We start from the raw sequence: 23,142 nt of genomic DNA, 5'->3' as shown, positions 1-23,142 counted from the left end.
GTTTGATTTTAAGTGAAAACTAGTGAGATCTTAAACGAGGCATGATGTGTTGTTGCCTAATCTCCTGAATTGGTTGTTCAAAGCTGCAAGAAAAACACCCTCTTTAAAAGCAAACCAGCAATGAGAAAGAACCAAGTGTGCATTGCACCACATGGCTAAGGCGTTTAAGAAAAAGTTTGCAGAACGATTACTCTCAAATAAGGTTCAGGGAAACCTTCAATCTTTAGCAGCAAAAGATGGTAAAGCAAGTTATTTCCAATAAAGAATTATCTCTGCAAGGAACTATTCGACGTGCTAAATCACCTGGCAGAACTTACAATTATCCCCAGTAATTATTTATACTTAAATAGTTTTTACATATTTTAAGAAAGTCTTGACTATTAGAAAATAAGAGCCACCATTGAGCACGCTCTGAAATTGATCATTCTAGCTCTTGTAAATGTACAATCAAACATAATGCGGCAAGATGGTAAATAGATAAATATTTTAAGAGTAGGTCAACACTTGAGTGATTTCTTTGCCTGCAACAACTTAAAAATTACTTACAGAAATAGAGATTCTGGTACAGTTTGGGTTGTTGCTCACTGCAAATCCGATTCACCACCACAACAACATCACACTCAAAAGACTGGCATAAACACTGGAGTCAAGAGACAAATTCTTGTTGCAGTATCAAAAGATTTGCCAGAAACCCTCTTCAATATTGTATAAATCTGCAAATGGAGTTAAAGTAATTTTTGCTTCTGATATGAAAGTTACAAATATAAGTTGTGGTCTTCAAATCCATTCAAGTATGCAGCCTTGTACACAGTGTGACGTCAAATCTAAGTGTCTTACCAAATCTGGTAATTTATATAATAACTTTCACTCAATTTGAACATTTAAATTAAATTTTTTTTTCACAGACAAAGTTAAAAGAATTCAAAATTTGTATCACAGAACACCTTAATGTGTGTTTTCAAATAAGTGGGGTTCTTGGGTCAGCTAAGTTGGCATTATCAGAATCCATGATAACCAAGATTCTTCACACAAATTTGATGCTTAAGTAATTAGTTTGACTTAACTTATTAATTATGACAGCTTGCTAACACAGATTTGTAAAGGAGTTAATTTTCAAAAATGTTATTTAAGACTACAAATGGTTCATACCATTGATTAAAATTTTGTTAGGTTTATTGTAGGTTGTTCATTGCATTTTTTTATTATGAAATAATTAAGAAATGACACTGGGCTTACTATCAGACTGATTTTTGAAATTGCCATATGGTTTGCTAAATAATAAAGTATAAAGTGTACTTCAATTTGGAGTTATTTGTATAATTTTTATATTAAAATTAATAATGTAATTCAATGCATAAAATTTATAGAGTTTAATTATTCAATTAAAATGAAGTTATTTGTAACAGATTAACAATTCTTTCCAGGATTTTACATGTGCTGGTTGTGGAAATGGTTGTGTGGAGGAAAGCACTGAAGGAGCTGTATCAAAGTATGTTTGATCTTAATTTCATAAAGTTTTTTAAATTCAACTGTTTGTTCAAATCAAATTATTTTAATTTTTGTAGTTGTTTTTATTTAATTTATTTACTTTGCATTTCATGTACCGTAAACCGGGGTAACTTTATACCAATTTTGATAAAGAAGATAATTTTTTGAAAAAAAGGAATACTTTCATACTTTCCCAAAACTATTTTGATGCTAAAAGTTGTGCATTACTAATATCATTTAATTAGTAAAATGGCGTATTTATTATATTCACCAAATCCAAGATTTTATGGAAATAATGAGGTGGTCAATGTTACCCGGCAATGGGGTAACTTTGTCATAGTAAATTGTTTTTTTAGCACCGGATGTAAATTAAGTGTTATTAACCACATTTAATGTAATTTAAACTTACAGTAGCTTTTATTTCAAAAAGGGATACCTAAAATATGTCAAGAAATTAAAAAAAGGACAATAAAAATAAATATAAACAATATTAAAGAAACATATTAGCTAAAATAATTTAATTATTTTTAATTATTTTTTTATTAAATGTCAGAAAAAGCAAAAAATAAGAGAGTACAAACAATTTGTAACATAAACTCTTTGTAACACAACTTATTTCAATTTGTAACAAAACTTGTGTAACACAACTTGTAACACAAATTGTGTCAATTTGTAACACAAACAATTTGTAACATAAACAAACAATTTGTAACATAAACTATTTTTTTTTTTTTTAAATTTAGGCATCTCTTCAGTAATCTATCATAAATTCAATTGAGGCTAATTCACCTTCAGATGCTGTTTCTGTTTCACTATTCCATTCTACAGAAGTAGATTTTTCTAGTTCAATTTTAAGTCTTTTTTTGGATATATTTTTTTTATTCTTATTTTGACTTTGTGTAACATCTTTCTTATCCTTCATTTTTTTTCTCATTTAATATGACTTAAAGGCTCTGGTCTAAAGCTTTACGAGGACTTAAGACGTTTTGACTTAGTAATTTGATATACACAGCATTTGGATTAAATGGCACCAAACCACAAGCTCTAAATCCACTGATTAAATTTTTTACCACGAGAAGTAAGTTTCCAACCCAGAAGTATACTTCTCCAGGCTTTTTTTAATGGTGCAAAGAATGCAACATCAAGAGGTTGAAGTAAATGGGTTGAATTGGGCAGAAGGCATATGAATCTAATGTTATGTTTTTCACAAGAACGAATAACTTTATGACTTAAACGGGAGAAGAGATTGTCACCTATTAATGCTTTTTTCCCAGTTTGTTTCTTAATGCATGGCAATAATGTTCGAAAAAACCAATCCTCAAAAGTAACTTCATCAAACCAGCCAGATTGGGTTCTATTAAAGCAAGAATTTTTTGGACCATGTTTTATCCATAAATCGTATAAATGTGTGCTTTTAAGAACTGTGTATGGTGGAGGAATTTCTCCAACACCATTTCCACAAAACATTACAGAGAAACAAGCTTTACTGCTATTCATTATTCTCTCAGGGTACTTAGTTCCACGTTTCATAACAACTTTTTTATTTCCAGGGTCATCACGCAAATTTGTTTCATCATAATTCCAAATGTTACAAGGTGGAACTCCTTCAAGCTCAAGTCTAATATTGTCAAAATAAATGTTTAATTGTTCTTTGTTTATAGCTGCACGTTTTCTTGTTTTATAGCTGCATGTTTTCTATTTGATGCTATTCTATGGGTTAACTGTCAATGTTTCATAAAACTTAAGACCCAATCATCACCAGGAATATTGTTTTTAAATATTTTTACAGTACGATTTTGCGATTTTAAATAACCAGCTACTAACATTTTAACATCAAGTTTATTTAATGGAAATCCCCAATCACACATGACTTTGATTCTAGATGAAAATAACTGCTCCTCATCATAAGTAAATATGGTTGGTGCACCAATGCATTTTTTATGCTTTGACTTCATTTTATTATGTATAGTGCTTCTTGGTATACTAAACCTTTTTGAGGCCTGATGAATAGACATACCTTCATTAATTGCACCCATACACTCTTTCAAAAGAATGGTATTAGAACAAGAGTTGTATGCACGTTTTCCAACACTATACTTGTTATATTTACGAGGCATTATGCTTTAAACAAAAGTGAATATAAACAACACAAGCAAACTGCAATGTAGTAATTTATTAAACTATAATATAATTTTATAAAATTGCAAATAAATTTAAAAATAAGAGTCTCTAAATTTTAATTTTGTTATAAAGTTAACAAAATTATGATTTACCAACAACAACAACAAATAGTTTAGCAAGAAAATATACTTTTTTAATAATCCTAAAATACATTCATGCTAAAAACTGTTTTTCAAAATAAACTATTAGGATAACATGCTCCAAAAAATATTATAGTTATAATAAATAATGATCAAACTACTTTAAAATGAATATTATTTACATTGCTAAAGTTACCCCAAAATAGTATAAACCTACGGGGTAACTTTGACCACCCTGTAAAAAAACCAGAATGTTGTTACTTGAGCCAAAAACATTTCACTTAATTTTATCTGAACCTTTGTCTTTAAAATAGAAGTAAAACTGAGTTGTTTGCTATCATTTTTATCTTTGCTATCATTTTTATCCCAGACAACATTCTGTTTTACAGTTTTTGATTGTGTTTTACCAAGATGTAGTTTTCATTCTTTTTCACTTATAGTAAAGAGCATTTGCAACAAACTTCATATCAAAATTTAAGCAAGAAAGATTGCATTTACAAATAAAACAAAAATAGTAAAACGTTACTTAACTGTTAAAAAGTTACAGATGATTAATTGAAAATTTTAAAAATGGCCTAAGTTACCTCGCTGGCCAAAGTTACCTTGGTTTACGGTATTCTAAATAAAAATAAATATTATGTATTTATGGTTATATTTATTTGATTTATGTTTATTTTACATCAAATATAAGTTAACTGATAACAACCCTTCCCAAGAAAAAGATATGTGGTATATTGCATACCATTTTATGTAAAAAATCAATTGTGTGCTTGCAAAAGCACATTTTCTAGGCTTGTGGCATAACTTTTTCACTTTTATTTTTAGGGTAGTTATTGTTTTCAGCAACGAAATTTGATACAAGTTAAGAAATAAAACAGATTATGTGTAAAAAATTTGACGCTTTTATCTTGCCCTTTTTATTATATTTTCATTTGCAACTATTGTTCTGAAAAAAATAAAAATAAAGATAATTAAAGATACTTCTTAATACAACACTTTAGAAAGAGTACTTTTTCAAAATATTTATACAGAGAAAGTGGCAAAATAGGCATGACAAGATAAATAGACAAAGTGCAAAAGACAGAGATTTCTGAAAAATCTGCAGGCGATGAAATGTTGTTTTACTTTGTGGTTTTTACTGATGTGCATGTGCAAGTGAAATAGAATATTAAAATATATTTTATTTTATTATGTCTAAAAACTAACAAACTCTAATGGTTAGGTTAGGTTAAGCAACTGAAAAAAAATGATAATGTTTCTAAGTTTTTACACAATATTTTTCCTTCAAAACTGAATTTAACTATCTCTTGTTGCTCTTGCTATTGCTGTATACTGTTAAGTTCTTAATGTCCTACTTAGCTAAGTTTTTTCCAACACGGTGAAGCAACTCTTTCAGGTTTTTTTTACAATCTTAAAGAAATAAAATCACTTAAAGGAATATTTCCTGCTAAATTCTTAATGTATGAAGCTTGTAAAAGAAAACTTCCTGCCACCAGGTAGTGTTCAGTGAGTTTACCTAACTGGCTGAAAATCTGTGATTGTGTGAACAAGTCTTACATTTTGCCCTACAGTCTTGTGCATGATGTTCAAGTTTTCCACAATTAAAACATATAATTTTTTTGTGCCGATTACACCAGTTGTCGGTGAAAGTAACAATGTCGCTGCAATCATTACATTATCGGAAACATCGAACTGTCGTGCTTCCTGAGGTACTTGTTAAGGGTAACAGCAACCTACTCAGTCTTTGCAAATGTAAGTTCTTCAATTTCCAGTAGTAACCTGTTGATTATAACATTGTTGTTACAACCTGTGATGATGTGATTGCTCATCTAGTCATTTTTATCAATAATTTTGCAGTAATTAAATTGCTCATCTAGTCATATTTATCAATAATTTAATCTTTCAGCAGCTCTTGCGATTCCTTGCGAAAATTCCGTCACACTTTTGTTACTTGCTTTCTTTATTGTTAAAAATTCAAAGTTAATATTAATGATAACTTAGGTTTAAAAAACTTCATAATGTTTTCCTCAATGTCTTCATAGGTTGTTAAGTCATCTTCTGGGTATGCAGGCAAGCATAGATCTTCCAGTGAAGAATAGCTCTGTGGTGGCAAACATGTTGATGTTGTTTTCCTCTTGGATTCAGGTATGTCCATTGCAGTTATGTATGTTCCTATTTGAGGGATGAACTGCTGATGGTTGCTATTGAATACTGGTGACATAACAGCCAAAATAGCTTGTAGCATTGTTGCGCCCATATGCTTTAAAAAACAAAACAAATATTTTAGAGTTTCTTTTTTTTTCATCCTCCTTTCTTACACAAAATCTTATCTATATATACAAAGTTAAAAATCCCATGACTTTTAATTACAATCATCATTAAAAAATCGTTAAACATTCATCATAAAATAATGTATGACTTTCAACACATTTATCTACATGGTCTCTAATATGTATAATTACATAATTATAGTTCACCAACTTTACATTAAAGTAAAACATCTCGATATAAAAAATACAGATAAAAAAAAAAAATTATGAATAAATAAATTATAAATCATCAGTAAAAGATGGTTTGGGTCCAGGAGACAGAATCAGAAAGCTCCAATTAATACAGTAACATAATTACATTACTACTGGATAAATGATTTTTTTAATTTATATATTCATATGTTATTTACTGGAGTGTTTTGTTTTACAGCTGTCAATTCATTTATAATATTTTATATAGTTTAAATACATGTTGAAATTACTAAATTATTGCTTTTTTTTTGCTTAAATATTTACACTTCTTTTTAAATGTATACAACACTACTTAGCACCTTTGACAACTAAATTAATAACCATTTCAAACTAATAAACCATATTAATTGTTCAGTTTTTAAATTTTCCTTAAGTACATCGTAGGTTTTTTTTTTTTAGGCCTGCTTGCAATATATGTTTTTTTGACAAATATAACAAACAATATAAGATTAAATTACTTCATGATATACAAATGCTTAAAGAAATAAACAATCTTATTAGATTGCTTATTTCTTTGATATTAAGTCTGGTATCAAATTATCATGGTATTATTTAAAAATATATTTACTTTATCAAAATTAAAATGATAATTTTCTTGTAGTACAATTATAGTTCCTGTATATAATGGGTGTAACACAGTAGTTAGGAAGTACCATATGAAAAAAAAAACATTACCATACAGTATACCTAGGTCTATAACAAACATATAGCTAAAAATATAAATTAAAATTGGTGTTTATACATGTATTTTTCTATATAATGATCGTATACTAAGAATATACTAGAATAACAAAAAATTATTCAATAATTTATGCCAAAAAAAACTAAAAAATTGCTATAAAAAGTATAAAAACACCAAACAAAAGCAAAAAAACACATTTTTTTTAACCAAAAAATTGCAAGAGGAAAAAAACAAGTTTTTTTTGCAACTCTACTCTTGCACAATTCAACAGGTTGAGCATGGTATTTCCAAAGACATTGGGTGGGTTTGAACCCAGATTCTCATAAATTTTTAAATCAAAATTTTTAATTTCTTTTTTCAAAACTTTTGATTTTTTTGAAATAGTAATTTTTTGGATTAATATTAATTTTTTGTTGAAATGAAATAGTTCGTTTGTTGAATCCAATGCTCATGAGCCGATTCAGCAGTTTGCAGATGTAAGTTTTTTTTTTTTTTTTATAAAAGTTAATGTATTAAATTATGCTTATTTAATAATATAAATTATTATTAATATATATATTTTTTAATTTATATATAATAAAATGCATTCTTTTCAAGTTATATGTTATTTTAGTTTTTAATAGCCACATAAATTTTATATAAACATTCTTTTGTAATTACTTTTTTAATTGTTTCTCATTTTATATAAAATATAACCACACAGGAGTGGTACCAAAGACATTTTGAAGGAAGAGAAAGGAGGAGAAGAGCAGGTAACTTTTTAAGTGTTAGGTTTAATTGTAAACTGTATAAAAATAGCTATCAATGCAAAACCAGAACATAAGTGTGAAGGTCTTTTTCTTAAATTGAGTACCTAAGGTACCAGGTTTTGGATACTAAATTGCTTTTAAAATTGAAATCTTTAGTCTTTTATAAAATCATTATAAAGCCAACTAAAAAATAGTTTTTCTCATAACAGTTACAATAAACGTTAGTGAAATTGCTTACTTATCGGCAGAGGCGTGGTGGCCCCAGAGGCTAAGCGGGATTCCCGCATGGGCTTTTCGCTTTTTCATCTAAATATGGGCCTTTTGGCAAATTTTAATTTTTTCTACATTTTAAAGAAATTCTACAATCATTTGAATATTTATGTTAGCACAAATTAATTTTTAATTATCACTTGATTTCAAACTTGATTTCAACTTTGAGTGCAATTATATTAGTATTTTGCATAATAATAATATTGCTCTGAAAACAAAGTAGATGTTTTAAAACGTATTATGATCTTTTTTTCATAAGAAAAATAATGAACCCTAATGTTGACAAAAATTTAAAAAAGTCCGCAGACCCAACATTAATAATAGCTATTATTATTGTTGGACTTAAATTAACTTAATTTAAAAGTTAACACCAAAACATTTTTCATAAATAAATTAAATCGCAATACAATTACTAGATAGTAATTGTATTGCGTTTTAATTTATTTAAAAAAAATATTTTGGTGTTAAATTTTAAATTAAGTTTTATGTAAATAAGGATCGAACACATGTTTTGCATTTTTGTAACCTTTCGAAACAGATATAAACTTCTTTAATAATAAATAAAGTTTTTTATTTTTATACAGTTTATATTATTGTATGTAAATAAAGAAATCACTCCGTAATATCCTGGCCTCAGACAGATTTAAAAAAGGATGATGAACTGCTAAAAGAAACTACATTATAAAAACTTTTATGTTTAAACTGTCAATAACGGCACCATTTTTAGAGCAGCATTTTAGCTGTTGCGAGTTTATCCTAAAATGTTAAAAAAAGTTAAAACACCGAATTAAACAAAAGCATAAACTAAAAAGAATTTTCTCATAAAATAAAAAGAATTTCTTAATTTCCAAGATTTTCAATATTTATTTTAGAAAAATAATTATATATAATTAAAAAAAAATTATATTATTGTACAATAAAATATATATCATTATATAGTAATAAAAAAATTAAAATCTTTGATTTTTAATTTTGCGTTAGGCTATGTTCTTCAAACAATAAAGTACTAATCGTTTTTGCTTGCGGTAAAGTTGTGTTTTGAGAAAATCAAAACAAAAACGTAATCGCTGCATCGTATTTTTACCATTTTTTATTTTGAAGTATTACAAACAATATTATTAATTACAAATAGTATTATCTCAACTTGTTGGTTTGTATTAATGATTTATTAGAATAAGGTCAGTTACAAAAAACAAATTTATATATTTATTTTTCGTATGGGCCTTTACATAAAGCATATATGGTAAAATCCCGCATATATTGGCCTTTTAATAAAAATCCTGCATGGGCTTTTTAGAGCCACCACGCCCCTGCTTATCGGGAGGTCCAACCTATATTTCAAATGGTGCTACAGCATGCTTTATTATACGAAAAACATATTATAGCATACACTTGGTCTATTTCTTAGACTTGTTTGGGCTTAAGATGTTTTTCCTCTATATAACTTTTGGCATTTAACACACTTTAACACACACCTTTGGTCATTATTCTTGTAATCTCCTGAATTTTCAAGAGCTCCCTGAAAACAAAACTTGGAAAAAGCAAAAAATAAATTGAACTCTTAGCGAGAAAAAAAATTCAAAAAATGTTTATTGCAACATTTAGTTGCCTAGTTGCATAAATGTTGAGAAAAAATTATAAAATGTTGTAAATGTTAAAAAGACACTATTAAAACCTGCATTAGATTTTTACATTAAAGTTTTCAAAAATCACCTCTACTAAATTTTTAAAATTGATCTTGATTTAGTTTTTAAAATTACTTGCATTAAACTTTTAGTAATAAGCTACCTTCTATTTTTTACAATAATATTTTTGATGTGTTGGAAAACAGTTACTTATTTAATGATAATATGGATTTGTGGATACTTCTAAAGTTTTAGCTTTATTGTTTTACATTTCTTTATTTTTTTTTTACTTTTTTTTTACTTTTTTCTTTATTGATTATATATAGTTATCCTATATTCTTTATTGATTATATATAGTTATTCTATATTCTTTATTGATTATATATAGTTATCCTATATTCTTTATTGATTATATATAGTTATCCTTTATTCTTTATTGATTATATATAGTTATCCTATATTCTTTATTGATTATATATAGTTATCCTATATTCTTTATTGATTATATATAGTTATCCTATATTCTTTATTGATTACCATTTTAAACCTTTTTTTTTTTTTTTCAATTTAGTTTATTTAAAAATTTACACTTTATTCCACGATGTTTTAAAAACTTCTTCTTAAAAGCATCCTGGAATAATATAACTTACTTGAAAAAATCTTCAAATTTTTTGTTTAAAAAATCATTACATTAGTCTAAATTTTTATTCTATTTTGTTTAATCTTAAAAATGTAGGATCTCATATGAGAACGAGTGGTCCACAAATGATGTTTCAAATTGGCAATGGTCAAGGCTCATCAGTGTTTTATTCGTCTGATGTTGATAGACCATTTGGGACGTATGTAAATACAAAATTTTATCACTAAACAAGTTTGTTTTTTTACCTTATTATTTTAGTTAATATTTGAAGTTTTTGTTATTTTTTTAAAGTTATACATAAGTTATCTAAAGTTGAAAGTTTGAATGAAGTGAATTTATTTTTCTATGTGTTTTATAATATATATAATGTAGCTTTAATTATATAATGTAGCTTCCTACTTAATTTTCCATTTTAAGTAAAAGTATTTTATTCTTTTTCAAATTGTTATTTCATGTGTTTTATATATTTTTTTATCTTTTTAAATTCAAAATCAAAATTCATATAAGACTTTTTCTCACCAAGCTTCAAGAGGCCTGAGTTACAATGGATGAAGGTTTTAACGAATCAAAGGATGTTTACCTTTAAATAGAGATGTCCTTACTTAACATTTATCTTTTAATATATTTATTATTCTATTATTATTCATAATAATTATAATAATTTGTAAGCAGTTATAAAGTTATTAGTAATAAGTCCGCGTAAAACAGGTCATTTATTAATTGTAAATAAGTTAATTTTTTTTAACATTTTTCAATCATTTGTCAAAAAACTTTTTTTTTAAATCCTTATTTTTTATATAAGTTTGAGAAGTGTGGCATCAAGAATTACCTAATAGTTGATTTGTTATACTAAAATTTCTGTTATTGATACACTTTGACTCCCTATGTATACCTGTTGATACTCCATTTAGCTAATTTTGAAGCAGCAAGATTCATTTTGTCATAAAAATATTATAGTTCTCTTATTATAGGAAACCATGTATTGTTACATTTTATTATCTAGTTAAAATTTGAAGTAAAAGACTTTAAATAATTATAATAACATTGTCATTATGTCAAATCTAACAAAAGTTTTTTTTTTTTTTTTACTGTATACGTTTTCCGAAGTTGAACAAGTATTATAGTTGAAGAGTCTTCTAATTATTTTAAAATTGTTATATCAAAAACATATAAAAAAAGTTAAAATGTTTTGTATTTTACTTTTCTTTTAGATTTTTTCAGCAACTACTACAGAATCTTGGACTACCGAGTAAGATTTATTCTTTGTTTCATTTTTATGAAGTAGGATGATTTATCATATGAATATATACATATTTTTTCGGTATACAAGGGAAATGCATAAGTTTAAAAACATCATTTTGAGAACAAATAAGTTTTTGTGTACTAGCTGAAATAAGTTTTTGTGTAATCGTTGAAATAAAAAATCTTAATAACTTGTTAATAATTGGTTTATAAAATTTGTTTGGTATATCAATGTCGGTTCCGAGTCAAGCCTCATTCTTCTCCATAGTTTTTACCTACTTGTGCAGCTGCTATATCTGATTACTGGGTGATTCCATGTAAAAACATTCAGGGCATGCGACCCTAAGTCTCAGATTATGCTGATTTTTAAACCACTTAAAGATTTTAGTGTTTTTTTTTAATTATAAACATCCTGAAAACTTTATTGTTTAATTTCAATCGGTTCCTAAGATATAGCTATTTAATACTGTAAATTTGCACCTTTACATATTGGGCCAACAAATCTAATGAATCAACTTAAAATTAAAAAACGAACATAACACAATTTTTTATTTAAGTTAATAGTTTTTTTTTAGTTTTTTTTTAATAGTTAAGTTATAGTTATTACAAAGAATTGGAGAGTGTTCTTTTCTAAAACAGAAATTAAAACATGGTCAAATCTACTTAAACTTATTGCTTAAAAAACAGGTATTATGATAAATTAAACAAGAAAAAAAAGGTGGTAATTTGACAGTTTTGTAACTGAAACAGTTTTGGCTACGTCAAACTGTTCTTTTAGTTGTTGTTTCTGTTTTCTTTGTAATTTAATAAAATCTGATCCTAAAAAATTATAATTTCAAAGAGGGAGAATTATATAAATGCAGATGTATATTGCAAATTTAGTTTTTTTTTCTTCAGAAGTTGCATTAAATAGTTTAGTTAGAGTTATTACAAAGAATAAGTTTGTGGTCTTAAAGCAGAAATAAAAACATCTTCAAATATACTTAAATTTATTTCTTATAAAACATTAGTTTCATATTTATCAAATTAAGACAAATAAACTTAATTAACAGAGACTCCAAAACAAATAGAGCATTTGTAATAAAGTTCAAGAATCAAAAGTAATATACAAAATTAAAAAATCAAAAAATTAAAATTTAATAGTTATAGTGTTATAATCATTCACATTAATGTTATATGTTTGCCCTGATTTTGTTGTTGGGACATTGATTACTGCAATCAAACTCCACAATGGTACCCGATAGATATCATCTCTCTGTGGCCAAATGAAATTTTGAGAAGGACTATAAGGGTGCATAAACTTAATTTGAATATCATTTGTAGTATTATTTATCTCTGTAACCATGCCTACCCACCGAATGGAATTGTACTTGCATGCAACAAAATCATTTAGATTTGATACAATTACAACATCAGACATTACTGCTTTTGACAGTATAAATCTGTCAACATATTGATGCTCGCTTGTTCTTTTAAAACTAATTTCAAATTTTGAAATGAGTATGTAATGATACCTGGAACAGTTTTGCCTGTTTCAAACTGCTTCTTTAGTTGTTGTTGCCTTGAATTAACTGTTTCTTTGGTAATTTTATAAAATATGATTGTGTTTATATTGGTGATGCAAAACTCAACCATATCATCAACTGTCAATATTTGGTTTTCCAATGGTCTTTGTAAACTTGCTCTTAATAATAAAATAGCGAGTTTGGCATTTAGTAATATATGAATTTGAAGTTAGTTGATTGATGTGAGAAACAACTAGTTCTTTACATTCAAATAAGTTAACTGTCTGAGTAATTAATTGTAATCTATAAGTACTTTGCCATTGATTAAATTGAATTTCTTCTTCTTCATCAATCTCACATAATTTCTCATCTAAATATGCTTTTAAGTTATCATAACCTGGACATTTAGCACATCTATGAACCATGCATTCATTATTGCTTGTATCTCATACTAATCTCGACATTAAATCTTTGTATGTAACATTCCATTGGGCAGCATTTACATGCAATATTGAGTTTTGATGGTGAATACAAATACATACACAGTGGGTACTATTTGGTCCCACACTAATACACCATTTTGGACGCAAACTACGAAACTTTGAAAGTCCTATTTTAAAATTAGGGTATTGACTTTTAAAATTCTAATTTCATAATCAGAAACTTCATCAAAATTTGACAAAAACTGAATACATGAGCAACAAAATTTCCATCCTGGTTTACAATCTAGATTTAAGGATTTAAGGTTACAGGCCATTTCAAGAGATATGATTGTTTGACCTAAAATAAAATCCTTAATTTTTAATAAACATTATGCTCTGCTTCTAAATTTATATTATATATATATATATATATATATATATATATATATATATATATATATATATATATATATATATATATATGTATATCCAAAATTTCTTGCCAATTTGTTTATGGGTCATTTTGAAAATGAATGGATTAAAAATTGCAATGGAGTTAAGCCAGTTTTCTATAAACGATATGTTGATGACATTTTTGCTGGTTTTCAGTCAGAAAATGAAGCACGTATTTTCCTTAATTATATTAATAGTAAACACAATTCTATTTTTTTCACCATGGAACAAGAAGTGAATTTGAAAATATCCTTTATAAACGTAAATTTACACAAAATAAATTCTACAGCAACTACTACAGTTTTTCATAAAAAAACCTACTCCAATCTACACACCAATTTTTATAGTTTCACTTCGCTTTCGTACAGAGTTAGTCTTATCAAATGCTTAATCGATAGAACATTTAAAATCAATAATTCTAATCTAGGGTTTAACTCCGACATAAACAACCTTTTCAAAGTATTTCAAAGAAACATGTATATATCTTGTCTAATATCGAAAATATATAAATCTTATTTAAACAAAATTAACACAAACAATCCATCACAACCAAAAAACAAAGAAACTTTGTCTTACTTTAAACTACCGTTTTTAGGAAAAATATTTGATTTAACCAAAAAAAGATTGAATTCAATTGTTAAAAGATATTGCTGTTCTGTAAATTTTAAACTAGTTTTTGTCTCACTAAAAGTATCAAAATTTTTCTCCTCTGAAGATCCTATTCCTCTAGAGTTCAAATCATTCATGGTCTACAAATTCGTATGTGCAGGATGTAACTCCTGTTATATAGGCGAAACTACTCGCCATCTCAAGACACGGATAACTGAACATTATAAGAGAGACAAAAAATTACATATCTATAAACATCTCCATGGTAATGAAAATTGTTTTATGCAATTAAATGAAAAGTGTTTTTCCGTTTTAGACTCAGCATCTAATAAGTTCGAATTAAAACTTAAAGAAAGCATGTTTATAGAATGGTTAAAACCTGGTATGAACAAACAGGTCAACCATGTCCGATTGACACTTTCTGTTTAGTTATTACTTTCTATGTATTTTTTTATTAACCTATTCTTTCGTCACTTCCTATTTGTTTTTTTAGTATGACTTGTTATTCTTATAATAGTTTTTGTTGTATTTTTGTAATTAAATTAATAGTTTGTACAGAGATAATTACATTTTGTATTGGTATTGTCTTTTTTTGCTTGCATGGATTAAACACAAGCTTGGGCATTTTAAGTAAAACTTTTTTATGTCATCTGTGACGCACTCTAAATTTTCCTATTTCAACCTATTTCTCCTATTTTCTCTTTATATATAATCATAACATAGTCATTTGCATATTTATGTTCTCATGCTTAAGCCACATTAATATCTGTGTGTGTGAATATATAGTATTTTTTAAATGTGAATCCATGATATATGTACAATTTTAGTGAGAATTTGTGTTATGCATATTTAAATTTATTTTTATTAACAATGTGTTGTTAAAATTTTAGTGATGATGGATGGAACAAATTTTAACATGTAAGGTTCAAATAAAACTTTTTTAAATAGAGATAGCATTAAAGAGAAAAAAAAGCTTTTCATAAATAAACCTTAAAAAGTAAGTTTAGAGTTGATTCAAGTTTCTAAAGCAAATTATTTAAGATATTTATAAAAAGCTTCGTCATTTCTAACACCATATTGTATTTTTTCCTTTTTGTTAGGGTAAAAAAAATTTTTTTATTAAACTTCAATTATAACTTTATAAAGAAAAAAAAATTAAACATTGTGAAAGGTGAAAATTTTCATTATTAGTATTGTTTATTAAAACTTATTATTAATAAATATATTTTAATTGAAGGAAAAAAATATCATAACGATAGTCCAGGCAAAATTAAAACAATGTTCACATTATTTAAATAAAAATGAAGAAGATACAGAATATTTAATAATCTGGTCAACATCCTCAGAATGTAAAAGTGCAGCATAAAAATCTTCTTTTTTTTTTTAATTAGCTTTCCAATTACACTTTTTTAAGCAAAAAGAAGGTTGGTCTATATATAAAATTTTAATAAGTGTGTATAATGTATGAAAATCATAAGATCGTTAATTAATACTTTAAAACTCTTTTTTTTTTTTGTTTTAAAAGCAAAACTAATTTAACAGTGCACACAAGATGTGTTTATCATGTCTATGAAACATTAAAATGTTTACATTAAAACAATTACAATGTTTTTTAAATGTCTAAAATGTCTTGTGCTTACTGGGAAGTACTATACAAATCTAGTATAAAGAAGATATAAATTAAAAATTATCCTTACCTATTTGTTAAAAACAGATTGGTCTAATTACATCTAAAAACTGAAAAATATATTTTATTTTTAGATTTTGTGAAAAATAATACAAGTAAGTTTGATTTGCTGATTGTTTGTGAAAACAAAATAATGTGTATGTAGATTTTTATTAAAAGTGGTTTTTAAGAAAAATTACGTTTTTCAAGTCTCCAATGACATTAAACTGAAACGCCATGTGAACTTTTTTTATAACTACTAAAAACAATGGTGTTTGGCAAAATTTGCAGTAAAATCGTCTAATTGGTAACACAAGGAATTCTATTATTCTTAGTACATGCTTATCCAAATTGTAATCATAAATAACAAAATTAGATAATCATGTACAGTTTATATTTTGTTTTTGCATTTACTTTTAAGTTGTCTAGATTTATTTTATAATGCCTAACAATTTTGTTTTTATTGTTTATATTACAACATATAGTTTTTAAAATAACTGTATGGTAGACAGCCCATAACATAACTGTATGGTAGACAGCCCATAACATAACTTTATGGTAGACAACCCATAACATAACTGTATGGTAGACAGCCCATAACATTACTGTATGGTAGACAGCCCATAAAATTACTGTATGGCTGCTACCATACAGATTTGTTATAAACCTTTTAACATACGATAGTTTAAAAACTGACGCATGTATATAAATGCAAAGTTCAACTAAACTGTCGCAATGATTTATTTATAAAATAAATTAAAAATAAACTTGTTCATATAATTAATAAACTTCATTAAAAATAATAACAACTACATTTTTCAGCATTAAAATTAATTTATACTATTATTTATTATTTTATTCTATTATTTATTATTTTATAACATTAATTATATTATTATATTTCAGTACTTTTGAATTATATCAATTGTTTTTAAAGTAAACAAAACTTTATGTTATATTTTTATAAAGTATTATTAATTAAATGTCAGTTTACTATTAGTTATTTTACATATTTATTATTAAAGTCAATCACCTTTTGGACATCATTATTTTTTTATGAATTGGTCAAAATGTTTTAATAAAATCCCATAATTCCTATTAGCGAGTTGAATATTGACCATAGACAAATCAAAAAAAGAGGCAAGCCAAGCTTCTGTGTAAGTTGAATTGTTTAAAAAAATTTCATTATACACACATTAATTGATCAAGTCAGATATTTTTTAATTAAAAAAAATTTATTCAGAATCGAAAGCTTAAAATTATGCCAGCAATGAAAAAGAAGATTTTTTTTTGTTGTTAATATCTCAATAAATAATTTGCTTTAGTATGTTCTATTAACTCAATAATTATTTTCAATGTTTATTTATGAAATAAAAACAACTTGTCTTGGCACTTAAAGATATCTTTAAAAATAGTATTATATTTAATTATGTTAGAAATACTTAATTATGGAAATATAATACTTAATTATGTTGCAAATCGTTTTTTAGCGGTAGTGGACAGCTAGGTGACTATGTTTGGGGCCCAAATGGACTTGACAATATTATTACACAGGTGAGTTTTTAAAAGCTGCTAAATGTTTGCAAGAATGTTCTTCTATTTGTTAAAAGTTTGTGGATTACATATAATTGACATTTATAATCTTTTATGAATAAATTTTTTTGTGCTTCAGGTAAGCAGTTTATTTTTTTTCATCCATTTCTCACCACAGATGTAAACTTGTATAATTTGTAAATGCCTTGAATATGCAACTCTTTGTTGCATACCCTCTACTATCAACTTATCATAGAAACCATATATACAATCCAAATTCAAAGTTAGTATCTGCTAAGGTTTCCTATCTTTATCATATTTTTTTACTCCTGATTCCATTCACTACCATAACCTGCTCTAGCCGCAAAACCTGAGCCTCTGTCCCATTGTTATTAGGTTGTATCTCATTTTCTTTCCTACAAATATTACCATGGTTACTATTTCAGTAAGCTGTCATCACTTGCTCCATCAACCAAACTCAATCTTTCATAACCCATCATTCAGAAAATTTCCATATTTTTTACTGTTCTTAAAACAGTAAAAATTATGCAAATGATCACAAAACTTTTAATCATCAAGTTTTTTTCCTCATTGGTGACAATTGGTGCTTTGAAATTCTCTTCTGTCTTCATGTTTACCTGACTTTTACAACAGTTTTTTAAGTTTTTTTTTTTTTTTAAATCAAGAAAATATTAAAGGACATATTTTATTGTTGGTACAACTTGGATATTTATATAGAATGATTAAGAAATTATTAGAAAAGGAATCAATGAAAGTTTTAATAACCACTATTTGTAGAGTTAAAAATAATGTGGCAAGAATAAAAAGAAAAGATGGTTTAAATGGCAAAAAAACTGAATGTCAACATCGACCATTAAAGCTAGATTTATGGAGTAACTATTTTTGAAGTTACTAAAAAGTTTAAGATATCAAGAAAGTCAATTAAACATTATATACTTTTAAAAAGTTTTAAAAGGATGTGTACATGCATCATGACTTTCAAGAGAAATCATTACAACTGATGAAAAACTATTCCACCTTACCTTACTGATTGTGATCACAAATTCATATATATATTTACATAAATAAATAAATCCAAACATATTTACATTAATAAATATCAAGAAGCACCAAGGGTAACCTATTATAAAAAGAAAAATTTTCTAAAATCCGTCATGGTATGGGGAGGAATTTGTGCATAAGGATTAACATCTATAATATTTGTCAATCAGGAATTAAAATAAATTCAAAATAATATCAAAAGACGATATTCTAAAAATGACTTTGATTTTCATCAAGACTCCGCACCTAGTCACTCCGAAAATGACCATTAAATTTTTAATTGACCAAAAAATCAAATTTATTCATCCTGAAATGTGGACACCAAACTCACCAGATAGCACACCTATGGACTTTTTTACATTGGGTTATATGTTAAATCAATTAAAAAAACGAAAGACAAAAAATATTACAGGGCTTTTATATTTGGAATATAAAAGGTATATGGAGGAAAATCCTTCAAGAACTTATAAATAAAGCATTGATATCCTGGTCTAAAGGTTGTAAACTTGTCTATAATAACAAGGGTCATCAAATTGAACATTTAAGAAAAACAAAAAGAATAAATAAAATAAGAATAAAAAAAATATTGCTTTTTAAATATATTTCCATTTCAATATCACATGACTGTATCTTAGTAATAACAACTTTAAAATAAAAATCAAAAAATTGTTTGTTGTGATTCACAGCAATGCTGACAGTTATTGCATGGTAAGGAATTGTTATTAAGAAAATATCCTGTAATTTTCTTGTTAAAAAAAGATATATTGATCAGTGGCATAGAAAAATTATTAGTCATTCCACTGAATCCACCACAACCTTTAAATTTATATATCACAAAAATAATGAAATTATTTATTATCAATTATATGTTATTATGTTATTTCATGCATTGAATAAGTTTTTTATTTTTATTGAAATTTATTATTATAAGTTTATAATTTATTGTTTTCTTTTATGAAATAATTGTGATTATATTCAGGTTCATTAACCAATTAAAATAAATAAGTCTTGATCATGTGATCAAATATAACATTAAGAAAGCTCTAGAGCAACATAACAATGCAAGGATAATCAATATTTGTACAAATTTATATTTTTATGGTATTGTGAATGCAATTTTTTAAGAAATAAAATTGTATCTGTATATTATTGTTATTCAACTAATTTTGTCATTCAACTAGTGTTAAATTTTGTGTAAGATATTGGTATCTTAAAGCAAACCATTTTTATTTAACTTTTTTTTATCACTTACCCTACCCAGTGAATTAATGACATGTTTTTGATGTCCAAAATAAGTTTTAAAACATATAAACTTGAGTTTTGTGATTATAGTCTTGTGTTTACTTATTATTTACTTAGAAATGAAAGATTAAATCGATTCAAAAACTGTGGGTATTCAGATTGTGTTTTGATCTGTGCTTTGATCTGAATATCTGTTACTTATTTTTTTGAAAAGTTCAATTAAAGAAAGTTCAAACCAAAGAAACCAACTCTATTCAAAAAAAACTAACCATTAGTGAAAGATAAGACAAGAACTTAACTTTAAATTAGAAAAAATTACAATTGAACTAGAGTTTGTAGTTGCTCCTTTTTGTATGAAATCTTGCATATAAGACTAAAGACTATTGAAGAAAACAAACTTGGAAATGGTACAAGTCAAACAGATTGAATTTTCAATAGATAGTTGTTAATATAATTGAATAACTTGGATATTCTTTTAGATTGTATACAATTTTTCAATATTATGTTATCTTCAACGTAAAATAGTTGTATTGTCATCATTTTCTTTTTCACCATGTTTTCTTTTTTACCATCTCTAATTTCTTTTGAATTTTTAAAATATGCTTTAAAATGTTTTTTAAGAATTATTTTAATTATAATTTGTAGAATAAAACAGTTTTAAAATTTCTTTTTGTCTTGTTTATGATTTTCTTTTTACAGTTGCTAAATCAAATTGATCGAACAGGCCCAGCACCAGCTGATAAAACCAAAATTGATTCAATACCTGTAAATATTATCACACAAACTGATGTTGGTAAGTTTCTTTTTTAAGTAGTTAATATAATCAATATATAACACTTTTTTTAGCATTGCTTAAGGCAATCAATAGTTTTAAAAGCAATGCCTAAGAGTTGTAAAACAAAACTTAAGTTTATTTGTTGTTTTTACTTATTCAGTCATACTTTTTCACATTGCAATGACAAATACAAAATATTTTGTTCTAAATATTTGTTGTTCACTCATAGCGATACTTTGAAAATTGGAAGCATTTTTGTCAATTTTCTTATTTTGCTTTTTTTATGTCATTATAAAGCAATACCAGAATATTATGTCTATTGTCTAGAAATCATAGTCTAAAAGTATGAAAATTGTAAAAAAAAATGAACTTTGAGTGGCCGTAACTATTAAAGCCAACATGACAACAATCCAACAAGTCAACAATCATTTTATACCATATGTTAGCTGAGGGACTAATTATCCTTTAAAAAAATAAAATTGCCCATGTTTGCATTGGCATCTTAAATAATCAACAGTGAAAAACACATTTTTGAAAAAGCAGTTCCAACTTTAGACGGCTATAAATACTGAAGCCAAAAGAATTATAAAAAAAGTTAACTTGGAATATGCGTATAAAATATTTAATAAGTTGTAAAACATCAAAAACAGCATTGTACTAATTTTTTTTATTTTTTTATTTTACTTTTCTTTTATGTGATATTTAAGTGCAATCTTAACTTATTCTCTATTAAAATCAATGAGAACTATGAACAATCAATTAGAACAATGAACAATCAATTAGAACAATGAACAAAATATCAAAAAACACCAATTTTCATGCATTTTGTAAGGATACAGATACAATAAAGGATATCATATTATAATTGTTTCTGATTGCTTTCAAAAAGTATATTTCCTATGTACTATATTTCCTATGAACCCTAATTCATTATCTAAATATTGATTGAACCCCAAAATTATCTGATATTTTGTTTTTATCTGATTGTACTTTTATACTGAGGAAACTATTTAACAAGTTATTAGATTTTAGTTTTTAATTGCCTTTAAAACTTCCTTGGTGTATTGTTATTAAAGAAATTAAATAAAAATGAATTGCTAATTATGCAATAAAAGTTTAGTATGATTTCAAATAAAATAATATCAATCAAGCCATCACAATAAAAGTGCTAAGCAGTGCTAAATGATGTCACATCTGGCATGAATGGTTTTGATATATTGAAGTATATGGCAAAGCGCAGGTCATGCGACAAAGAGTTATCAGATTCTCTGGAACACAGGAAATGTTCCTTAAATGCACACTATCCTATTCATTGTGCTGATCCTTATTTAGAAGTGCATTCACATTTAACATCATTTGCATAGTTTTGCAAATATAGGTGATAATTATTAATATATTAGTATGTGCTGATTGTTTGATTTAACTCTACTCAAACAGTTCTAAATGCATTAAAAGTTGGAGATGATAAAGATATGTTCCACAACACATCAATTGGAATAAGTAATTTTTTTAATTATATTAAAGATTTTGAGATGCACAGCAGGAAAAAGTTAAAAGTAAATGTTTGGCAAATCTGGATAAAAAAACATGTTTTTCGTTAAAAGACTTCAGCCAAAAAAATAATACTGGTTATATTCATGTAAAGTCAAAAAAGCGACTTTGGAAAGAGTGGCATTGGTATGCCACTCTTTCCAAAGAGAAAATCTTTGTTTTATTTTTGAACTGCTTTCAAACTTTGTGAAAATCTTTTATTATTGCATTGAGTTTCTTGGCTGCAAAAAACATCATAAACACTTTCATTGATGTAGGCAATGCCTTGACTACACCAGAAGGCCTTTATACAGCATTACACTATGGAAATAGTCTTAGTAATTCAAAAGTGTCAATATTACAAATTAGTGGTGATAAAGCATTGTGATATTGGAAAAGGTGTTGATCAATCAGGTAGTGGTACTACATTTGTATCTGACTACCAAATCATTCTTCCATATAGTCTAACAGATAAACTTCTAATAAACAAGAAAAATCTAAAAAAGTAAAAAGCAAGAGAAGAAATACAACTATGCAACCTTATTTTCTGTTGAGAGAGTGGATGTAGAGCATCATTTATTGACAGGAGTCTCTGTTAAAAGATGGGCCAAAAAGTACAAAAAAGGAGCTTTGAAAAAACCGGAGAAACATCAATGCAAAACAATGAAACCAATCAGCCTATTGATGAGGAAGAGCTAAATAACAAACACAACCTAATAAAAATAGGGGTAAAAATGGTGACGGTAACATTCAAGAAAATGAATATGAAATGACAATAAAAGAACAAGTGAATGTTATATTATAATATATTATATCATCATTTAAAATCTAATACTAACATAGATAGTAAATTGACAGCAACAAAA

General features: G+C 26.2%; 1 protein-coding gene across 1 annotated transcript in view; it reads left to right on the top strand.

Annotated features, from left to right (window-relative positions):
* The window catches only part of LOC101237952 (E3 ubiquitin-protein ligase RNF126-B), a 34,206-nt gene that overhangs the window by 5,544 nt on the left and 5,520 nt on the right, over positions 1–23,142 (top strand). Inside the window, exons 3-10 of the mRNA XM_065816481.1 lie at positions 1,425–1,489; positions 7,381–7,429; positions 7,657–7,705; positions 10,334–10,436; positions 11,449–11,486; positions 15,359–15,386; positions 17,625–17,688; positions 20,671–20,764. Coding sequence (XP_065672553.1) covers positions 1,425–1,489; positions 7,381–7,429; positions 7,657–7,705; positions 10,334–10,436; positions 11,449–11,486; positions 15,359–15,386; positions 17,625–17,688; positions 20,671–20,764 — 490 coding nt within the window. The remainder of the gene's footprint in view (positions 1–1,424; positions 1,490–7,380; positions 7,430–7,656; positions 7,706–10,333; positions 10,437–11,448; positions 11,487–15,358; positions 15,387–17,624; positions 17,689–20,670; positions 20,765–23,142) is intronic.

This window comes from Hydra vulgaris, chromosome 13 (genome assembly GCF_038396675.1).
Source record: "Hydra vulgaris chromosome 13, alternate assembly HydraT2T_AEP".
Classification (NCBI taxonomy): domain Eukaryota; kingdom Metazoa; phylum Cnidaria; class Hydrozoa; order Anthoathecata; family Hydridae; genus Hydra; species Hydra vulgaris.
The sequence above is the reverse complement of the archived record's forward strand: the minus strand, read 5'-3'. Positions and strand labels throughout refer to the sequence as shown.